This window comes from Macaca nemestrina, chromosome 11 (assembly GCF_043159975.1).
Source record: "Macaca nemestrina isolate mMacNem1 chromosome 11, mMacNem.hap1, whole genome shotgun sequence".
Taxonomy (NCBI): domain Eukaryota; kingdom Metazoa; phylum Chordata; class Mammalia; order Primates; family Cercopithecidae; genus Macaca; species Macaca nemestrina.
The window spans coordinates 56,399,321-56,422,689 of NC_092135.1; the positions used below are offsets into that span (position 1 = coordinate 56,399,321).

The 23,369-nt window shown below is 35.9% G+C and overlaps 1 protein-coding gene across 1 annotated transcript in view; it reads left to right on the forward strand.

Moving 5' to 3' along the window:
* LOC105493204 (plakophilin 4) overlaps positions 1-23,369 on the forward strand; it is a 228,948-nt gene that overhangs the window by 119,946 nt on the left and 85,633 nt on the right. Inside the window, exon 3 of the mRNA XM_011760720.3 lies at positions 3,897-4,009. Coding sequence (XP_011759022.1) covers positions 3,897-4,009 — 113 coding nt within the window. The remainder of the gene's footprint in view (positions 1-3,896; positions 4,010-23,369) is intronic.

Below are 23,369 nucleotides of genomic sequence, written 5' to 3' on the forward strand. Positions count from 1 at the left end.
TGGCTCTGTAAATATGTAAATGTGTAGTAGTAATATAAAATACTCATGTGAATATTAAGCACCAAATTTAGGGTAATGATTCCTTCTAGGGAGGGAAGAAAAGAGAAGAATGGGATGTAGGAAAGAGAAACCAGGGATTTCATTGTATTTTAAAATAAAATTGTAATGTTTTACTTCACAAGACATCTGATGCAGATGTAGCAAAATATTAAAGTTTGCTATAGCTTGGTCAGATTCACAGAAGTTTATTGTGTTATTGTCTATAATTTTCTGTATTTTTGAAGTGTCTCACAATATTTTTAAATTGGGAGAGAGAAATCTATCATTATAGAAATGGAAGGCAAAAAAAAGACTGTTTCAGGTTGGGTTCTCACTGACATGGAGTTTTACATGCAGAATATTTGTCAGGGATCAACACCTGTGGAGGAGAGGGGATGAGAAAGCAGGATTAGGCAAGGGAGAATTCCAAATCAGGCTGACAAAGCCTTGGCCAAGGCCAAAGGGAGCAAATCTGGGCCTGGTCTTTACTTTCTTACCTGGATCAGTGGCTGAATGCAAGTGGCTCTCTGCAGCCAAGCCACCCCTGAAGGAGCTGATGACCACAGGCCACCTGCTGGCAGATGGGGCAGCCAACCCTTCCTTGGGCTTCCATGGGCAGTGTAGCTCTGTCTACCAAATATGACTCATCTGAAAGTGCTGCTTTATTTTCATCTGTTCCCTTAACTCTCTCTCAAAGAATATTTATCAGTATTCTTATTTGAGAGGAAGGAAGTAAATATAAAAGACAAGCTTTGTAACACATGTGAACAGATTCCATTTTTAAAGCATATTAGTAGCCTTGACTTTCTAAAGTCATGTGTGGTTTTGCTAGGCTCTACAAGGAAATTTTCATACACTAAATCACTGACAAATGCTTTTAACATTAACTTTTTTCTTCTCATGAAAGAACAAATACAAGCTCGCTCTATAATTTAGATTCCCAGTTTGGGATACTGATTTAAGAACCAGTCTTCACATTTTTTGTTTAGAGGATAAAATACAAGAATTTAACTTCATAGATGATGTCTCTGCATCATCATCTTAATGAGTGTTATTTTGGAAATTATTAGATGTGTTTTCATATGACTGCATAATGCTCTCCTCCTCCTCATCAGTCATTCTAAGAAGCCAGTAGAGACTGAATTGTCAAATATTGATATCCCACTCATACATCTTGGTGCCATTCACGTGTGTGTGTGTGCAACTTGTATTCTGTAGGAATAATAGTAATAATTTTGCAAGAAAGCATATTTTTCATTTGTAAACATTCACAGGTGTTAAACTTTTACAGATTCAGTACTTTATAGCTTCTTGATAGTCTGCTTTTGGCACTTTGATGAAGTCCTACTTGTGAGAAGTTGTGGGCACATAGTAGGTTGAATGGTTTTGATAAAAGTAGCCAGTGATGCTCAATATTATGGGCTCTGCACCAGGAGGGATATAATGTAGACTTAACTCAGTCCATAAGAATGTTAAATAAAACATATAGCTACATCATGTATGTATAGACTTTCCTAGCAACTCAACAACTGTGAATTGTTTCTATGGGTACGTCGATCAAAGTTTCTAGTTGTAAGATACAGACACTGACATGGCTAATTAAACAGAAAAGTAATTCATTAAGGGATTATTAGTGAATTCCCACACTTGTTACAAGTACTGGAGAACAAGACTTGAGACTAAGATTCCAGGAACAGTGTCCAAATTTGTGCCACAAAGTTGATCAGATAAAGAAACTATTGTTATAGCCACCAAACACACAGAGTTGTGTATGGAGGTTGTTTCTATGTCAGGAACTTGACCTTGAGAACTAATGCAGGAAGCACAGCAAGAAGGCAATAGAGAAAATGAGTGTCCTCTTTACTGGAGTCAGAGTCTCTGTCAGCACCTGCATCACAGTCTGGCATGGGTGTACCTTCTTGGCAGAGCCAAAGTCACCTGTCTGTGCTTTTGAGGGAAGGAAATATGGGAAATTCCAACTTCTGCCTTCAAGCAGGAACTTTCCCAGCCATTTCCTTGAAAGGTTGTTTACAAGGTCATAGGCAGCCACAGACATGATAAAAATTCATTCCTGTACAGTGGAATTTTTTTCTATGAATGGAATTTTTTTTTCTTTGTTCTTATTTGCAATGTATCTTCATACTATACCTGATATGGTAACTTTTGGCCATCCCAAAATGAGGACAATACTCCAGCTCCCAATCCCTAGTAGCCACTGAACTCAGAGGACGAAGGTAATATGGTGGCTTGGGGAATGTTTTGGGATTCCCAAGTAGTCCTTTCCTGGCCCAGCTTGATAGAACCAGGCAGTCTTGTGGGAAAAGATGCATGTAATAACAAGTAAGTAAAAGAAGTGAACGAATGGAAGTCTATCACAAAAAAAAAAAAAAAATGATGCTGTTTCAGAGCAAAGAAAGAGTAAGTGTGAGTTAAGCATAATAGTATTTTCAAATTGGATCTTAGCCTTGTACTGAATTCTGAACAATTTATGTCTATCTAGTCTTTTGTTACTGAACATCTATTAAGAGCCTAAGAATTGTTAGGCAGAGGCAAGCATTGTCCCACTTACCGATTATGATCATATTGTACAGTGTTATTGAGCCAGCTATTATTCATCTAGGCCCTGTCCAATACGCCCACACCAACTGGGATCATTAGGAAAGGATTCGCAGTATCAGAAGGTGGTAAGGAGTTTAGGAACTGTTTCTTAAAAATTATTCTAAGAATAGCTTGTGGAATTTGCAGAGCCAGTGCTGTCAAGCAATTACATGTTTGCCTGATTTCACAGGGAGTTCATGTACTTTTCAATTAAAATTTTTAATGGCAAATGTATACATATAATCATAAATAATATTTTTAGGTCATTTTATTTCTGAATTGTTTCTAGATTTAATACTAATATGTCTGGTATTTTGAACTAGCAGTCATCAAATTAAGCTACTTACAGTTCAGCATTTGCTTTGAGTAGACTTGTGAGGAGACAATATGGCACAGGGGAGCTTGAGATGCTATTTGTGGCTTAAAACCTTTGGAATATACTTGATCTTTAGATATTTTATAACATGACATGTTTTCTACTTATTAAAATCCCATCAAACTAACAATGAGAGAAATACAAATAAAGTTAAAACATCCTTTCCTTTCATAGAACTTGTTTGCCTTCACTTTGCAACGTAGATTGAAGAATATAATTTCTGTAGACACTCTTCCAGCTTTTGAATATATTTTAAATTCCATGTTATGGCTTAGTCTTTTTCATTTCTTGTGTTCCTTCTCTCCCTTTGCATGGTGGCACATGATTGCTTTTGGACACAGCAAATTTTTGTTGGTTGTATTATAGATAAATATGGCAAGACTTTCTGTGGCATTGGAATCATTTTTTTTTATTAATTAAAAGACTATATATCAAACATGGTAAAGTGATTCTGATCATGGGGATTTACATTTTTTTAAACTATGCTGACATATAGTATGAGAAATATAAAAAGTAGCCATTGTTTGCTGTGCCTCTGATGTAGATACATTAAGTAAGGTCTCTGGAAGCCTTAACTTTAATAAGGCACTGTAGCAGAAGTACTGTTTAAAGACCTCAGTTAGAACCAAAATCAGAAAAGGCAAATAAAGATCTACATGTTTTCTATCCCAAACAAAGGCTGATATTCTATTGCCTTTAGATTTGAAAAAGCTAGGAATCAATAGGTCATTTATTTCATCCACAAATTGTATTTCACAAAGCCACACCATAGCTATATGTTATGGGTACGTTCCTGTGTTTCCTGTGACATACATTACTTCATATATCTGCCTGAGCAGCATACCTCGGAGCCTTATATGCCTTTTATTTCTTTGAATCACAGGAGCTTCAGTTTCAACGACTCACCCGAGAACTGGAAGTGGAAAGGCAGATTGTTGCCAGTCAGCTAGAAAGATGTAGGCTTGGAGCAGAATCACCAAGCATCGCCAGCACCAGGTACAGGGCCAATGGCTCCATCTTTATGCACACTCAAGTTACATACCTTATTAAGTTGTTCTGTATGCAGCAAATGATTCTGTTAGTGTTGTTACTGTTAACTTGCCTTCCAGAATTTGAAACCAAAAATGTCCATTTATTCTAATTTTGAGAAGCCTCTTGCTGTATCGACTGTCCCTCAGTCCTGTGCTTAAAATGTTTTCTATAGCATTGGCAAGCTTCTGTAGCAAAAGCTACTGTGCTGCCTTCAGATTCCTCATATGTCCACACAGTTAATGGATGTTGTTGGGATTAATTGCTAATTATTTGGTAAAGCTAATTGGCTGGTGCTTTGAACACCTGGTATTGATTTTTTTTAAACTAAGAAATATTTCTAAATAAGATTGCATTAACTTTTAAAAATGTCTCCAGTTTACTTTGGGTTTTTCTAGAACTCTATGAAAGTACCACACAAACTAATTACTATAAGGAATAATTTACTGTACTCATATATAGTAAATACAAAATGAGTACATTACTATAAAAACATAGTCATGATTGTTATTTTTTATTTAAATACCTCTCATGCTATTTAAAAGCATCATTGTTGGCTGGGCGCGGTGGCTCAAGCCTGTAATCCCAGCACTTTGGGAGGCTGAGACGGGCGGATCACGAGGTCAGGAGATCGAGACCATCCTGGCTAACACAGTGAAACCCCGTCTCTACTAAAAAAAATACAAAAAAACTAGCCGGGCGAGGTGGCGGGCGCCTGTAGTCCCAGCTACTCGGGAGGCTGAGGCAGGAGAATGGTGTAAAACCCAGGAGGCGGAGCTTGCAGTGAGCTGAGATCCGGCCACTGCACTCCAGCCTGGGCGACAGAGCGAGACTCCATCTCAAAAAAAAAAAAAAAAAAAGCATCATTCTTGTAAAAATTACTACATGTTCTAAATAATTAAATCATTGCTTATCCTACCTATAGATTTCTTTCTTAATAATTACATATTTCTATAAGGCCTACTGTAAAATGCTTTCATTGCTTGCAGTTTTAAATTTGATCTGCTTACACTTAGGTAGACATGCCTGCAATAACTTTTCTCTCAGTCATTTCTAACCTCATAATTATTCTACTTTTCAGTATCTTGTGTTACTCATGGGCAAAAAAACTTCTTAGTGAATAGAATGCTGTCTGTTGTTTCTAACTGATTGTTGGTATGAACATTAAACTGTTGGGCTGGTAAGTTGTAGTCATGTGAATTGTTCATCTCTCTTAACAGTTGTGTATATTGATATGTTTGGTAAGGCATAAAGCATATAAATAAAGGTCATCAAAACCTTTACAAAACAAATATAACATTATGTAATTATTTTATAAATATCCAGAAAGGTTTTTATAGGAAGAGAATCATAAGCAAGGTATAAAATAATAAATTAGAAATTTCTAACTCAGACTTTGCAATACCCAATGAAATAATTTGTTAAGGAAATTAAAACTGTGAAAACAAAAATTAGCTTTAATTCTCTATAATATTTTTTAGAAATTATCCATATCTTTAACACCAAAAAGAACAATTCACAAACTCAATAATATGGTATTATATATTTCTAAAAGGTATGAACCAACTGGTTTTGTTTTTCTAACCAGAATTATATTTTAATGGAAAAGTGATTCAACATTTAACAGAATTCTGTTAGTACTTCTTATTCTGGCAGTATTACCAACTAAATTAAAATAGAAATTCTCTTGATAAACTCCTAGTAATACTTGGTATATCAATAATAAAGACCAATACCTAGAGGAAATGGCAGAAGAGGAGGGAAAATCCCCAGATGTCGAAACTAGAAAGAGCACTGAAAGCCAGAGCCAGAAGCTTGAGCTACCTCTAGGAGATGTTAGAACAGTTGTCAAACCTCAAAGTAAGCACTAGAGGTGGGTTTTATACCCATATAGGAGCCGAAGAATGAAGTCTTGTGTGAGCTCAAGATGGTATGTTTGAACTTAAGATTACTGTACTAAGCCATGTCCTTTAAAGGACCCCACGATTAGCAAACCCCAGGCTTCTACCATATGTGGATTTGGAGCCCAAATGTAACTATCCACATTGCTCAGGAGTCCCCAGCTGAGAAAATGGCACCATTAAAGATGAGCTCACCGTGAGATAGTATAAAACACAAATTTGAGTGACATCAGCAAGATGACAGGATAGGACTTGTCAGTGCTCATCCTCTCACAGAAACATCAGTTTGAACAACCATTCACACACACAAATACCTTCACTAGAGCTAAGGAATCCAGATGAGAGATTATAGCACCTGAGTGTACAAAAATAAGAAAAGATGTGTTGAAGAGGGTAGGAAGGACAGTTTCACACTGTGCTTTGTTCATCATGTATTTCTGAATTAGTTCTGATTTTGTAAAAAAAAAATAAATAAATAAATGCATTGAAATACATATCATAAACTTGACCATCAGTGAAAGAATCAGTGAGCAAAAGAATAGTTTCACACTCCCAAGAACTGGATACCATTGGGGGAAGTCTGACAGGTGTGCACAGTAAAATACAAAGGATGCTCATTGCAGCATCATTTGCAAAAGTAAAAATTACAAAGAATATACTTATTCTTCAGGACAGAAATGGAAAATAAACTGTTAATAGGTACACTCTAAAGCAGTTAAAATGAAACTCTAGAGCAGTTAAAATGAAATAACTGGATCTACGTGTATCAACATGGACGTGTTTGCAAAACAGACTTGAAAAGCTGTAAGTTGCAGAAGAATAACTATAGGAGGATATAATCTATGAGCAATTTAAAATATATATATAGCAATACTGCATAATAATTAAACAGTACTTGGTGTTTTTTTCAGTGTATGCATGTGGAGTAAAAGTATGAAATATTTTGGAATGACACCAATTTAAGATAGTGGAACCTCTAGAAAGGAAGAAAGGAGGATGATACTAGGAATTAGGCTTTCACTGAATCTGTAGCGTTTTATTCAAGAGCCATCTGGAGCAAATATAACAAAATGTTAACAACTGTTAAATGAAGGAGTGGTTGATATATGCATGGCTATTAGATGATGTTCTGGACTTGTTAATTTTAAAATGTTAAATAATTTTAAGGCTATATCATTCAGCTGGCTAATTCCATATGTTTGTTAAAAATCTCTAAGTAAAATACATATTGTGGGCAGTAGTTTCCGTCAGTGACTCTTTTTTGTGGTTCCTCTCTGGTTCTCAGTGCCTGGCATTTGTACCTGGTATGTGACTATGGCACGACCAGTGAATGTCAGGTGAATGAATGGGTCATGCAGAAATGGGAGTGGGATTGACCAGGGAAAGGAGGAAAATGTACACAGAGGCATATATGATCCCACATTACAGTCGTCCTGGAGCACTAAGAGGCTCAGTGTCTACGATATGCCCTAAAAGGACCTTATGAAATTGGAAAGGTGAAGCTGGCATTTAATTGTGAAGAACTTTATTGGATCTTTCAAGGAGACCTACTGAAAGTTGTTATTGGTGGTGGTGACGGTTATTGGAAGTTTTCCTTTTTTCAGAGTGCAGTGTGTAAAACAGAATAAAGAGGCCAGGCAGCCAGATAGGAATCTATTATGAAATTTTAAGGGTTATGAGTAAGGTGGGTTTCTTCATTCAGTGATCTCTGAGCCGTGGTTGGAATGGGAACTGATCCACTTGGATTGCCCTACTTTCTTCTCATGTTGAATTCCCATCTATTTTTGATGTCCCAACTAAATGCTTACCCTTCTTTACAACCTTTCTCAAGTTTCTCCGGAAAAGTCACCTCCTTCATCTGAATTCCCATCACTGTTTCCCTGTGCATGTTAGCTGCTCAACAGGTCGTAAGGCCCATTCCAACCCCATGGCCCTGGCACAGAGCCTGGCGCTCAGCAGATGGGCTCCCAGCCAAATGATCATTGAATGGATAATGAACCTTAAGTCCAGGATGCTTCAGGCACATCAAGTAAAGGTGCTTTGCCATTAGGGGAGCCAAGGGTTTTTTTTATTGTCACTTGAGAGATCCCCCTTGCGTCTCCAGTGCATGCCAACTGTCAGTCTTGGAACCAGAATCTAAGGGATACAGAAGAACAGAAATTAGCTCTCAGACCCAGGCCCCCTTTCCTGTCTGCCATTTCCAATTTGCTAAAAAAATAGCAATTAAAAGTGGAATTGCTGCTTTGGGCCATCAAGCTTCTGTTTGATTCAGTTCGTTTTTGCATGGAATGAGTTTAATCAGCAAAATGGGGGATTTGATCACCAGTTACCTTTCATAGTGTTTGGATCCTGTGGCAGAGTTGGTAAGGTGATCTGTAAGATTTTCTTACTTTTCCTGGTCCAAAGATGACAGTAATGACTCAAAGGAAAACAAAATGGATTTGTTTTTATTTACCTTTTCACCCATCCAAAGTTTTTGTCATTATTGGCCTCACCCTGTGAAGAAAGATGCAGCAGTGGCATGAGGTCCTGTTTAATACCTGTTTAATTATGCTTATGTTGTGATAAACTGTGGAATCCTCCTCCCCGAATGAGTGGCTCTAATAGTGAGTACTTTGTTTGCCTCACACTTGTAGGATCAAAGATTCATTTTTAACCCATGCCAGAATATGTTTCCATTTTAAAAGTGGAAACTAGTCCTCTGCATACATTTGCACCTGTCAGGAAGTGTCCCAAAAATGTGAACTGCATAATAATCATTGGCAGTGTATTTGCAGTATGCCTTCTTGAGAACATTTTAAAAATCTTAAGATAAAATTCCTTACTTTTTCTATTAATGACTCTTTAGAAGTAGTAGTCTTCCCAACAAGGTAAAAACCTCATTTCTGATGACTTTTCCATTGGTTTTATTTACTTCTAAAAAAATTAATAAAACTCACATTTTCAATATATTTTAATGAACTTTCATCTGGGATTGATGAAGCCTGTATCAAGAGATGATATATCAGACCAGAAATAATCGCTGCAACCTTGAAAAGCCCTGAAGATGGGTTATGGCCTCGTTTAACAGACCAGTTGTAGCCTTTCTTCATTTGTACCAGGTACACTAAAGTTATCTGTGCAGATAATATTATCTGTGTATTTAATATTTCACCTCATTGAAGTTTGGTTTTGTAATGAATTAATAAAGAAGTTATAGTTTGTCTGCATTTATATTGAGTAGAGTATAGTTATATTTCACCTCATTGAAAGGAACCAGTTAATAGGGAAGAAAAAACTTTTCTGCATTTGTTCTGAGTATGCTATAGTTACTGATGCATTCAGTATTTCACCTCATCCAAAAGTATTTGAAACACCTTTCAAAATACAAAAACTAAAAGGAAATGAGGGCAAAAAGAAGATAAAATTTAGAAAAATAAGATGAAGCCAAGGTTAAACTGGTACACAAAATGTATGTTGTAACCTTCCATGCCACATTCGCTCTGAGTGACCTAATAGCCATGCTAAAGACAGAAACACTAATGAATTCCACAGTTCACGTGTCTGTAAGAGAAAAACAAACTAGGTTGCTCAGGAGGATCCACCGTTCCTGGGGCTGAGGCTTAAGTGGTTTCTCCCGTGTGTCCCCATTAACATACCGCTGTATGATGAGGCAAGCAGTGTCCTCAGTGGTCTCTTTCTAGTAAATTACAAAAACAAGCTCATAGGGCTCTTTCTTCCATTGTTAAATGGAATATAAATGGATGGAATAACACCTTAACTAAAAGTAATTCTCCAGGGGGCCAATTCTGACGCTACAGCTTGGCTCCAGGATAATACTTAGCATATGTAGATAGATGAATCAATTGTAGGTCCACTAAGCAGGCAGCCTACCATGACTGTTTCTGTCTGTAGAGCCTTTTAGAGTCATGGATGGCAATGAGTGCTGAGATGTGAGATGGCCTGTATTGCCTGTCATTGTGCAGGTGCATAGTGTATACGTCTTAGCAACAGAAATGACTCCCAGGGGATGCTGGGGTATGTACAGCTTGTCTTAGGAAATCTCACGGCACAGAATCCTCAGAGGGAAATATGTCCTTTAAATCTCTTGTCTCCCACGGGCTAAGCAACATCCTTCAAATCCAAATTTTGATGAGCATGGGACTTGTTTTTTTATTCCCTGCAATATATCATTGATGGGGTATCATTTTCACATTAGTTGGGTTGAGATTTCACTGGACACAGTGAGAGTAAAAGGGTCCAATAGCCCACATTACAGGGCCCACTTGGATTCTGTAGCCATCTACTCCCCCTAGGACTTCACCTTATGCCTACACTCTAAGGACACTGGAACAGGCAAGGGTGTAGACAAGACCGTATTCTTACGCTGTATTTTATTGATTATGGAGTTAAATGATGTTCCTTTTAGACAAGTTGTGAAGTTCAGGGAAGTATAAAGGGAAAAATTCATGATTCTACCATTCAGAGATAACTACTATGCATTTTAAGTCAACTTTATTGAAGTGTGATTTACTTACCATAAAAATCAACCCTTTGTAGTGTAGTTTTACAATCCTTTACTAGCACTTTTGGCATACAGTTGTGTGATGACCACCACCACCACAACTGACATATAGAACATTTTCATGAACCCCCCAAAAAGAGGCAACCACTTTTAAAAGTTTGCTATATTTCTTTCTCTTCAAAAAATACTTTCTGAAAAATTAAATTTAAATTTAATTTTGAGGTAATTCCCTACAGGTAACTTTTTATCTTGTTCCTAATGTCCTGCTTTAGTATGCCAGGATATTCTTTAAACAACTTTTTTTATGTTTTTTGTTTGTTTGTTTCTTATATTTTTATATTTTCTGTTTTCTTCTTTTTACAAACCGTTGTATCGAGGGCAGACTTTCAATAGATCACAGTGAAAGTGAGGGAGCTGCTCTGCTACATACGAAACCCACCCCAGAAACAGGTTGTCCAAATGGTTTAGCGCCAGGTTCCCAACATGCGTTGCATGGTGGGTAAGTGGGCAGCCGCCTTTCCAGCCACACTCTCTTTCCCAGGACCAGGGGCTCTCCACACCGGGGTCCCAGCACGCGTCCAAGTGGCCTGCTGGCGGGGACGATGAGACCAGTATTCGAGGCTAACCGAGGGTCCATGGCCCTGCTGTGTGGCTCTGCCTGGGAGGGATTCTGACTTAGAGGTGTTCAGTCATAATCCCACAGATGGTAGCTTTGCCCCATTGGCTCCCCAGCCAAGCACATACATCAAATTTAATGGTTTCCATGTGCCAGCAGAATTCCCAAGTGCTGAATAGCTTGGGGCCTAGGGATGCTAACTTAGTAGGTTAGAGACCAGTGCAGCCTTCCAGTGGCTGGTGCATACTAGTGAAAGATTCGGCCAGGAGAAATATTGCAAGATAAATTCAGCATTCCAGTGTACAGTGTATGGTCTGTGTTCACATATCACGCAAGCAGAGAAGTTACACTAGTGGTTCAGCTTGTTGTGTAGCAAAACTGGAAGGATAGGCCGGGCACAGTGGCTCATGCCTTTAGTCCTAGCACTTTGGGAGTCCAAAGCAGGAGGATCAGTTGAGGCCAGAGTTTGAAACTAGCCTGGCCAACATTGTGAGACCATATCTCTACAAAAAATTTAAACAATAAAAACTAGAAGGATTAAAAGTATATAGTTAGAATTGAAAATTTCATAAATAAAATATGATCATCTTAGAATTCTAGAAACTATCCCTGAAATTTTATAGTAAAGAATTTCAAAACTATAACTATTCTTGACAACAGACTTGGAATGTTACTGTTTCCCAGAAACTCATCTTGGTTATCTCTTCTTTGTTTTTTATTTACTTCTCAATAAATTGTAAATGGTGAAAGAGAAAGTTTATTTCTTTGTACATCATAAATTGGTTCCAAATATTTGATTTTACAAATCGTAGTTTGTCTCCTTACTAAAACAAAGCCCTAACTTTTGATTTATATTGAAGTAAAAAATATATATTTAAAAATTGGGCCTTTTCATAATTGTAGAAAATATTAATGGCAACTTTTGGAAGTAAATCACAGTTTAGATTTTCATTTTTGCTTTTTGCAAATGATTTTGAAATTTGATTATCCCGTTCAGAAGCAGTTGGTCCCTTCACATTGTTCATTCTTGGACTGGCTGCTGCTGGTACTAGGAAAATGGTGGCAATGTTGAAGTTAAATAACTTCACAGTCTTCCTAAGATTATCTTCCCTTTTTCAGTTAGTTTAAAGCTCTGCTAAAATAGAATTCTTTATGATTTCAAAAAGGTCATACAGTTTTGACAAATAGTATTCTTACTACCACTTAAGAAAAGAACTTTTTTTTTTTAATGAAAAGATTTGATTCCCCACTGCCATTCAGATTTTTTGTTACACTTGATCGGGTCATCTGCAGATGCCCATCAGGTTTCAATTGATATTACTAAAAATTCTAAAAATGTTTTAGGGCTGACAGCAGCATAAAAGGCCTTTTTGTGGTTCAAATCTTTTCTTCAATGAATATTTTTAAGTCATTGAGAAATCAGCCTCTTCAAATAATATATTCTTTAAAACATGAAGAATCTTTGAATAGATTGAATGTTTGTGCTTTAACAGTTTATTACTTATTTAATATACCACTTAGGAGAATGTTTGAGAAAGTTCTGTCCCTTTGACCTTCGGTGCTCTCACCAGGCAAAACCTGAGCATGCTTTTTATAAAGTAACTATTTTATTGAGATACATTTCACATACCATAAAATCCATACTTTTGAAGTGTACAATTCAGTGTTCTTAAGTATATTCAGAGTTGTGCAACCATCACCACTACTTAATTTTGAAACATCATTCCAAAAAAAAAAACCCTCTAGCCTCCCCCGTTTTTCCTTTTCCCTATCCTCAGAGAACCACACTATTCTGTCTGTATCTATGGATTTGCCTATTTTCAACATTTCTAATAAATGATATCATTACAATTTGTGGTCTTTTGTGTCTGGCATTTTTCACTTTGCATGAAATTTTCCAGGTTCCTCCATGTCGTGGCATGTATTGGTACTTCATCTTTTTTATTTCCAAATAATATTTCCATCATGTAGATATGCCACATTTTGTTTATTATTCATCAGTTGTACATTTGGGTTGTTTTCAGTTTTTGGCTATTATGAATAGTGCTGCTGGGTATTGAATTTTAAGAGGGGAAAAATATCAAGAGCTTCACTCTAGACATTCTTAAGTTGGAGGCGGCAGGAGCAAAGGGAGATTTCCCTTGGCCTGTCCACCCATCCTCCCACTATCTCATGTGGGCTTGCCTCCTTTCCTTTCTCCTTTGCTTCCTGTTTTAGTAAATGCTTGTTTATTGGTGAGTTAGTTGGCTGTAATGATTTAGTTTTAATTTTTTAGTGTATTTGGTTACTAGTGGCTCTCTTAATAGTCAAATATTCTAAAGCTCCCTAACTTCATTTCTAATTCAGACTAAATGAAGACTAAACTGTTGAATATTTCAGTATAATTACCAGAAACCCTTGGGATCTTTATGGTGAATAGTTATTAAATTGGTGCTCTTATGAGCAAATTTGGTAACATTGCATTTTCGTGATGCAACTCCTGTTGTAAACACAGTAAAGAGTTCCACATCTGAAAGCTACCAAATGAGTCAAAGCTGACCTGCAGCTCTACAGAAGTTGTTTATCTGGAGCAGTTTGCTCAACACAGTTCTTCCAGAAGGCATTTTTAATTATGATATCTCATTGCCATTCCAGTCACAAGCCAATTTCAACTGGGACATACAAATCCAGGTGACAGGTATCTCTACACGTGTGAATTAAACTAGTATAACTAAGTCTTGCCTAGGACATGTGACCCCAAGGTATTTCAACCAGTATTGCAGTAAGCTAACATATTTTAAGCTAAAAATGTCACCATGTAGAATTTTAAACAAGATACCTTTCATGAGTAATAGAATCTTTTTTGAACCTAGAATGTTGTACTACACAACGTTTTAATCACAGCAAATAAGTATTCCAAAATAAATTACCTGTCTCTTAGACTGAGCATTTTAAATGTCAAATAGATAAGGTGGTTAGGAAGAACCACAAAAAAGATCAGGTTAATAGGATAAATGTTTCAGATTATTTTAACACTATTTTAATATATGTGGTTAAAATGGAGGCACCTCAGCTGTATTAATTTTTCTAATACTCTCAAAAATTCAGAGGCCCATACATCTAAAATATGTATATAATGCTATTAATTATCTTTTAAAGAACAATTTTAGTTAAAACAGTATTTCATTTTCTGTAAATTTTCATAGTTCACTTTCTATAATTATATTACTAAGTTATTTAGCAGTATTGAATTATTGGATCAAAATAAGAATTATAATATTAGCCCTTACTCTTCATCATTAGTTATTGAAATTACGTGTACATATTGATAAAGTACTTTAATCAGTTATACAGGATATTTCAAGATGATTGAACAAATTTGCTTTCACTGCTTTATAGGAATTAGTAATTACATTTACCATCTCATAAAAGCAACAATGCTCTTAAATCCTGTATTTTCTTATTACTATTATTATTTTCCCTTTATCTGTGTTTTTAAATCTTTGTTTTGAGAAATGTTAAAAATTGTAAGTGCAGAGAATAGAATGAAAATGTAAGTACTCACATCCCGTAATTTAAAATTATTAAAAATTCATTTTTTATAAAAAATATTAAACATAAAATTCAAGTCCCCTTTGCCACATTTTCTCTTCCCCATAGCTAACCACTAGTGTGTAGTGTTTCAAATTACTTTGTATACTTTTATGTCAATACATATACAGTACTTACATATTATATACATATATATTAACACTTGTGTAACCAATATTTTGTGTTGCTTTTTTTTTAACATCAAAGATGGTAGGTGTGGTTTATGTGTCATTGTGCACCTTGATTTTTTCCATTTGAGATCCAGCCACATTGATGTGTGTAAATCTAGTTCATTCTTTTAACTGCTCTTGTATATTTATATCATAGACATTAAACTGTTTAGCCATTCCATTGTTGAAGTTTTACAATACTGTAAGTGAACATTTTTGAACATATATCCTGGTTCACATGTGTAAGATTATGGAAAATATATAATGAGAAGTAGACTATTTGGATCATAATGAATGTACATTTTTAATTTTTCTAGATCTTGCTGGTTTGAAGCAGCTTTCTGAAGTAGCTCAACAGTTGCACCCCCTTGAGCAGTGTAAAAAAGTTCCAGGTTCATTTTCTCTTGCTTGCTTTCTTTCCTTCTTTCTTTCTGCCAATGTTTAATATTGAACTGTCTAATTTTTGCCAAACTGACGTTATCTCATTTAACTTTGCATTTTCTCAATTGCTGTTGGTGTTGAATATCTTTTCATATGTTATGGTCCATTTGAGTGTCCTCCGCTGTTCATGTTTGCTCATTTTTCTAATGAATAATTTGGCTTGTTGTTTTTGGTTCTATCATTAGTTTTTTAAAGCTAAAATAACTCTGGGATATATTTCTTAAAATAGTACAGATCCTAGTACATTGTAGAACAAAGTACACCATATTGATCTATTTATAGAATATGAACATTTTAGTACAGTGACACGTATGTAGAAGAAATAACCCTCTATATATAATATAATAATAAATCTCAAATTATCCAAACCTGCCACTTAGGGTAGGTGAAAGCCCAAACAGATTATACTGACGTTACTCTCAGTTTCTATCTCCACGTTTTCTTTAGTGACTCTGCATTTGTTTTTTTCTGCAAGTATTTATGACGTCTTTTCTAAATTCATTCACCAAATACTTAGCTGTTGCTGTTTTCTAGAGCTACAAAGATACAAGCTTAGAAATTTGCCTTCTATCAGCAAGGGACCATTGTGCGTAACTAAACCAGATGATAAAGTGTCTTTCTAGCAGCATAAAATGTATGCCTGTATTTTATTATTTTTAATTTTGTGAAGAATGCTGTTGATGAGGTTGCACTGGCTCTCCTAGCTCTATCCCAGGATGCCTTACCTTGGTATCTTTGATCATCATACCCTTCGGTAAAATCCCTTTTTATAATTATAGTATAGGAAAGAGAACAACAGCCGTTCAACACCTATTATGTAATTTGCAGTTTGATAGTAAATGTTTTGTGCATGTTATTCTCTTACTCTTCAGTAGGGTTTCATTTTTGGTCTTGGCGGTGGTGGTGTGTTTTGCTTTGATTTGGTTTTATTTATTGTACACCTGAATCTAACATGAGGATGACATTTTCCCCTAAAGACAGTGTTTTTCTCTTGCTTTTCCATTGGAGTCTCAAGTGGCTGGGAAGACTTCAGTACTTCATTTACCTCCTTCTTGCCACTGCACCCCTCCAAACACATGCTACCTAGGTAAAAGTTGTGTTTGCTGTACAGAGGCATCTGCGAGAGTCCTCGTCTACAGCTCCACCTCCACTACCACTATTTTGTCCCTCCTATCTGGAAACTCTGAAGTGCTTGATATTTCTATTCCTGGTCATTCACAAACAGGTTACAAGAGGTCATATAAATGTTCATTCAACAACTCTAGGAAACAACCTTTAAAAATATATTGCCTATTGCCACTAATGTACTTAGCGCAGTTAATTATTTTAGGGGGAAATTTTTTGTAATTCCTTCATCTAATCACTTTAATATTCATGATGAAATAAAAGAAGGCGGGTGGTAAACTCTCATTATCGTTACCATTTGGCAGGTTAAGGACATAGAGCAACAAGAGCAATATGTGTGATGTATCCTTAACCCTTCAGAGAACTACCCTACACAGCTCTAATCCAGTGATGTATGGGAAAGAAAACTGAAAATGTGATTATCTACCTAAAAGTGAGGGCCCTCCATTAGTGCGTTTTCAGCAGTTAATCAGCTTGTCATAAAAATGTACATGGCATGTCTGCCTAGGGATGGGAGTGGGGGACAAACATGACAAGTTTACCAGACTTTATATTGTCTGAATTGTTATTATAGTTATCTTCCCTGAGGCTTCACAATCTATTTAATAACAAATCAATCTAATCTTTTTTGCATAGATTTTTCTATGCTGCTGTTGTGTTACTCCACAATTAAATAGGAGAAAAGCACTCTAAAACTGAAGCAGGAAAAAGTGTGTAGACTACAGATTTTCACAGCTAAAACAACTTCCATTAAATACCTACACATTTTAACCACTGTCAAATGTTTGGTTTGCACTAGTAGACTGCATATAATCTAAAGAGGAATGTCTTGAGAGTGTGTGTGTGTGTGTGTGTGTGTGTGTGTGTGTGTGTTGTGTATTTCTTCTAGACTTTTTTTTTTGGGGGGGGGGGAGAAAAAGAATAGCCAGTTATTTTAGGATCCTATGATGCATAGTCTTTGCTTCAGTCCAAGTCAATTAAAGATTGATCTACTTCCCAGATTGAGTTACATTATCAATAAGAGAGCTATTTCAGCCACAGAGAAAATTCAAGTAAAATTATCAACCATAATATAAGAACTAATATTTACAGAGCACAAAATGCGGAATTATATCTGTTTTCTGAACAACATTAGCAAAATACTTTTCAGTAAAGACATTTATAAGTGACAACTGAAATAGTATTATATCATATTTCTTATGAACGTAAAACAAAGGGAGAAATTATATTATTGTATGAAGTAGTTTAAGCAGAATAAGTCTAGAAGTTAACTCAATTGAACTTAGCAACCACTAACAAAATAGTACAAACCAGTGACCACCAATGGCTACTAAAATCATCAGCTGGAAAGGTAGTGGGAAATTTTACAGTGAATGGATTGGGCTGACAGGATGTGAACGCACTGATCTATCTTATGTTAATATCGCAAAAAGGGAGACAACCAGAAATCTTAGTCACCTGATATGATGCAATGAGAAGTATGTAATGTCACCCATGACATGTTCTTGCCCTAAAATTATTTAAGCATCTAGATATTAATACCAGTTTATGGGGAATACAGGAGACAGAGGAACATGTCAGTTGATACTGTGCTGAATGAATGTTATATTCATTAGAACCAGGCTAAAATTCTACAGAGCAAATGAAATTATTTCAAATAGGAAAAAGAAGAGAGGGGGAGGTAAAACTATATATCAAAAGATTTTTAGAGACGTAGCAACCAAATGTAATATATGGACCTTGTTTTGGTCCTGATTTAAACCACCCAACTGTTTTTAAATTGAAACAGGGAATATGAATACTGACTAGATACTTGATACTAAGAATTTTACTGTTAATTTTTGGTGTGATAATATTATTGTGATTATGTTCTTTTTTAAAGTATCTATATTTCAAGATACATTTAAAGTATTACTGAAGTAATAAGATGTCTTGAGTTTGCTTCAAAACAATCCAGTAATGTAGAGAATATAATGTAGAATAAAGATGTCAATGAAATAAGTTTGACCACATGTTCACTTTCTTGTTGAAGCTGGATAATAAATACAGAGTGTTTGTTATACTGTTTTTTATTGTATATATTTTAAATGTTGCATAGCAGTTTTTAAAATGTTAGGTGATTCAGATCTTAATTTTCTGACTAAAATTGCATTTTAAAAATTAACCATAATTTCAATGTTTATAAAATTAGTATGGTTATATGTCTTACAATCTGAGTGATAAACTTGTTGAATATTTAAACAAACACCATTTATTAGCTCTAACTTTTACAATGTAGACATTATAAATTTACATAATACGCTCCACATACCATGTAATGCCTTTCCTATCAATGATGTTCACTCATGGCAATGAATGGGACAGGGAGAAAAAAGAGGGAAAGAAAGATAAAGTTAGTCAACCTCTCCTCTGGTATGTTGTAAATTGGCATTTCTTTTTGGATTCATGTTTCTCAAAAGAAGCCTCGACATTAAAGCTAGAAATTTAAGGCAGTCTTGACCAACCACTTACCTTTTCTGTTTGCCTTGAAGGTTACTTGTTCAACTCCTGATCAGTGTTTATGGATCCGCACTGTTTATCAAGAATGCTGTTTTAAGAGACTTTACCCTGTCCCTCCATTGTCATTATCATCATTCCTCCTTATTCATCCTGTTAGGCTTTTTTCTGCTTCTTCCCCTACAGCAGTAGTTAGGAACATGTGGGTGATAAATAGAGAAGAGTAGGAAACCAGAGTGGTGGGTAAGGGTATGTGGGACAAATTAGGGATCCATGAGAGTTTTCAGAGGTATTTAAACCTTTCTAGAACCACTTTTCTAGGATCCAGATGTTTTACTACATAGAAACATAGTATCTACTATGTAGAATATTGTCTGTTTCCTTATGGGTCCACTCTTCTTCCAGGTTAGTTATTAATAATCCTGGGTCTGTGGACTGTCCCACGTGTGAATTCATTCCTCTTTCTGCACTAAAACAGCTATTCATGTTGCTTGTCCATGAATCAAGAGCTGAAAATGCTGTCACAGAGAGAAACCTTTCTTTGTCAAAAAGCAAAGCAGAAATTTAACAAGTATATTATGCTTTCTCTTTTCACACTTATGATTAATTTTTTGGGCAATTTAAGGAACTTTACTGTTTATAAAAATTAAAAATCTTTACTCCAGATAATCAGTAGATAGAGAGTATCATTCTTTAGACACACACCAGATTTGACAGTACCTTTACATGAGTAGCAAAGAACTCTTTGTGTAAGTGATTGGAGGTAGAAGTGTTTAATCACAAATTTCGGCTTAAAATTCCTTTTAAGTAAATTTCTACATAGGCTTTTCAAAGCACCTAAAATATGAAATAATGTACAAAATTAAATTGTATGCATCAAATAAAACTATTTGTAATTATGAATTTCAAGGGTTTTGTATCCCAGCTTGTCTCTTACTACAGACTGCCACAGCTTAGTCCCATGTTAATGCTGTGCCCAGTCTCATGTAGAACAAATAGAAAAACAGGGCCCTTTTCTTGCTCTTTACCAGCATCTGCTTTATTTACAAGTATAAGATGTAGATACTTTTATGCAATTCTAGCAGAAAATAGTATGTTTATATGCCCTTTCTTCTTTATTTTAAATTTTTTAAAATTTCCTTTCTATTTCTTCAACTTTGGAAGGTTTTAGAAGAATAGAAATGAGGGAGGCCACAGCATTTTGTAGACCATGGACACAGTTCCCAGTAGCCCATCTGGTTCAAGGCCAACCCTTTGCCCAAATAGGATCCTAGGTTTGTGGCAGGATATTTAGGAAGAGAGTCTGTTGTTGCGTTTAGCCATTTTACTCTTTTCATCTCAGTTGCTTTCATTCTTTCAAATGTCATTTGAAATATTAGAAAACCTTCCTATTCTGATTTCTACTTTGACTAGTTGGAACACCTGTTGTGGGATGGGCATAAACAGAAGTCATGTTTCCTGTATAATTTATAGGGATACTAGAGGGAACTGTTTGTCTCATTTTTTGTCTAGTACTACATCCTTTTTGATCTTCCCTTTCCCATATGGTCTTCTGAATCTTTTATTCATAGATTCAAAGCACTAACACAAAATGCTTTTGTCAAAGAATATTTAACATCTTCTGAAATTTGTTCACCTCTAGTCCCTATGAAGGTTACTTGAATTGTATTTCCTGTTCCTTTCATGTTTTTGCTCTGCATCAAATAAGCAATTTTCCCTTCAGGAGGCTGGTCATGATATTATTTATTTAAATCTTACCTTTCTCTGGAATGCATTTTAGACAGCTGTTATAGGGGTCCAAAAATATATAGTAGAGTAGCACAAAGGAAAAGTAGAACGAAGAACTGAGAAAACAAGTATGAAAACAAAATAGGACCATGAATAAGACCAAACATATTCACCACAGTATCTGGGCATGTATTTTACTCAAACTTGCTAGCATCCAATGTAAACCAAGACTGGACTTTTATTCCACATTTTGCTGTCCCTGTTGCTCATGATTTTTTAAAGACTAAAATTGTAAAAGCATATTCTGAGCATAGCCAAGTTTTTCAGGTAAAGTGTCACTGAGGGAGATATGAGTCTGACTCTAGGCCCTTGAGCTTTCCTGCCTTCCATGAGGCATCAAGTCTGCCTTCCTGTAGCCATCTCGTTTGTTCATTCTGTTGGTCACAGCAGTGATTGGGTTTGGAGTGGAGATGGACTGATGCAGAGCCTCGCTAGTGGAAGGCAGCTTAAGCCTCATGTCCTGTGGATGGTGGGTCAGGAACAGCTGTAGCCTACATGAAGGGTGTCGTTTTTAATTCAAGTGCTCTTGCTTTTCTGTAACCTCAATATCGCCCTCGGATCATATAAATAATTATGAAAAGAAGCCCTTTGCCCTGTCTCATTTGTTATGCCTTGCTTAGTTCAAACTATAGGCATGTACCATTTTCAGGGGCAAGGTCATAACACATAAAAGTAACTAAACTACAGTTGGGGACCTGTTGTCACATTTTCACTTTTCCTGGCTGCTGAGATATTGGGAATAGCCTTAGGAAGAGAGGGGACTAACAGCCATTCTGATGAAAAGCCAGGAAGAATTAATTAGTGGCCCCTTCTTGGGAAGAAAGAAATCAGTCTCCATCCAACAGAGAATTGCCCAGGATCTGACAGTATGGTAAAGAGAGACTTGGTCACTGAAAAACCAGGAATTTGGAGGAAGAGGTTTTGTTTTGTTTTTGTTTTCATTGAGATTGATTGTGAATAGACACTAAGTAAATTTGGAAGGGGTTTCAAAAATACAGTTAAATACTAAGGGGGATTGCTTTCAGAGTATTTTTGCTAAGAAATCATCACTGCCTGGATTCGTGATTTTTCAAACTAGGGTCCTGAGAGCCCCTCCGAGGTGGTAGTGAATGTGGTGGTGGAGATATTTGTTTGCCTTCCATCTCCCCCGTCCTTGAGCTGGGCAAAGCAGTTCACCTTCACTGTCTTCACGTGTTGACCTTCCTGTCTTCACCTTACTGAACTAGCTTAGTGCAATGATGAAGAGCTATCCAAACTTGTTTTGGGAAGAATAATCATGATAATTTTGTGTAACTGCTCTATTTGTTCTGATGTTAAGACAAGCATAAGTCTCTAGTGTAAAGAATTTATTTCCTGGGCAATCCTTATCTAACTAAAAGCAACAGCTAAAGACCCTGTTTCCCAAACAGGAAAAACAAAACTGGTTGTAACCTGACAGTTACCTATTAGTAGGTGGTATGAGTTTTCAGAACATCGGAAGACAGGTTATAGCATTAGAGAACCCTTTATTCCATCTTAGTCTTCTAGATCCTACTTCTCACCTTGCTGATTATAAGTATAAAATGAGCTCATGGACATTCTTGTTGAGGGTCGGGGTAAGGAGAAATCAGACCTGCCCACAGGTGAATGCCTGGTCCTAATAAGACCAGGGACTTCCACAGGAACTACATTCAGAAAGCGGCATTCTCAGCATAAATTCATGAGCACTCAAGAAAGCTAAAGCACAGAATGCATTTAACCTAGCTAAGGACTCACAAGAAACTAATGGAATATTTTACAAATGCGTTAAGAGAAAGACTGAGCAAAGATTTAAATGTACTAATTAAAACAGAAGCCAAAGCAATGTTAGATAGAAATAAAAATCTTGTCTCCTCATCATAATTGAAGATTGCATTTAATTATAATTAATGACAATATAGAAATTTAAGTGTTTGACAGAATGTGTTACTTCGTTAAGGTAGTTTGTTTAAAATTTATCCTGTGATATTCTTAAGTAGAGACAAACTTGAGAATCATTAGTAGTTATTTTGCCATATTCCCTTGGGGAGGGGGAAAAAAATCCCAGATGCATAATGGGAAATACAGAGTAACAGGGAACTATGGAGCCCAGTTCACGTTAACTAGGAGGATTTTGGAGTAATTCATTAAAAAGCAATTTGTAATGCCTAGAAGATAACAAGGTGTTAAGTAATTACAATGGTAATTCATTGCCAAAAAATAAAAACACAAAATGAATTTCCCTTTTTTTTTTTTTTTTAACTTAGAAATAGACCTTGGAATTGACTAAAAAGTAGACTTAGCTAGAACTCACAATAGATTTAGAATCCGGAAAGCCTATACGTTTTTTAATGGAGTAACTTTGATTAGTGGAGAAATAAAGCCCACCAATGGCACAAGAAAAGATGAAACATAAGTTATAAAATGAGCAAATCACAAATTTAAAGTAAGACAATAACGAATTGGTGGAGAAAGAGAGAAACGCATTTTGGAACTTATGTCCTGAAGCTACTGAGATTTCATCTGTAAATGTGGGAGTTTTTAAACTCTAATTCAAGAATTAATATTTACAGAAATACAGACTTGTGGAACTTAGAATCAGAGCTCAAAATAGTAAAACTGAGAGGAAACTGAGGAGTGAAACATCAAGGAAAGGCCAAAAATGTACAAATGTATTTTTAAAAATTTTTCATAGTAAAGATTAATACACATCTGATTC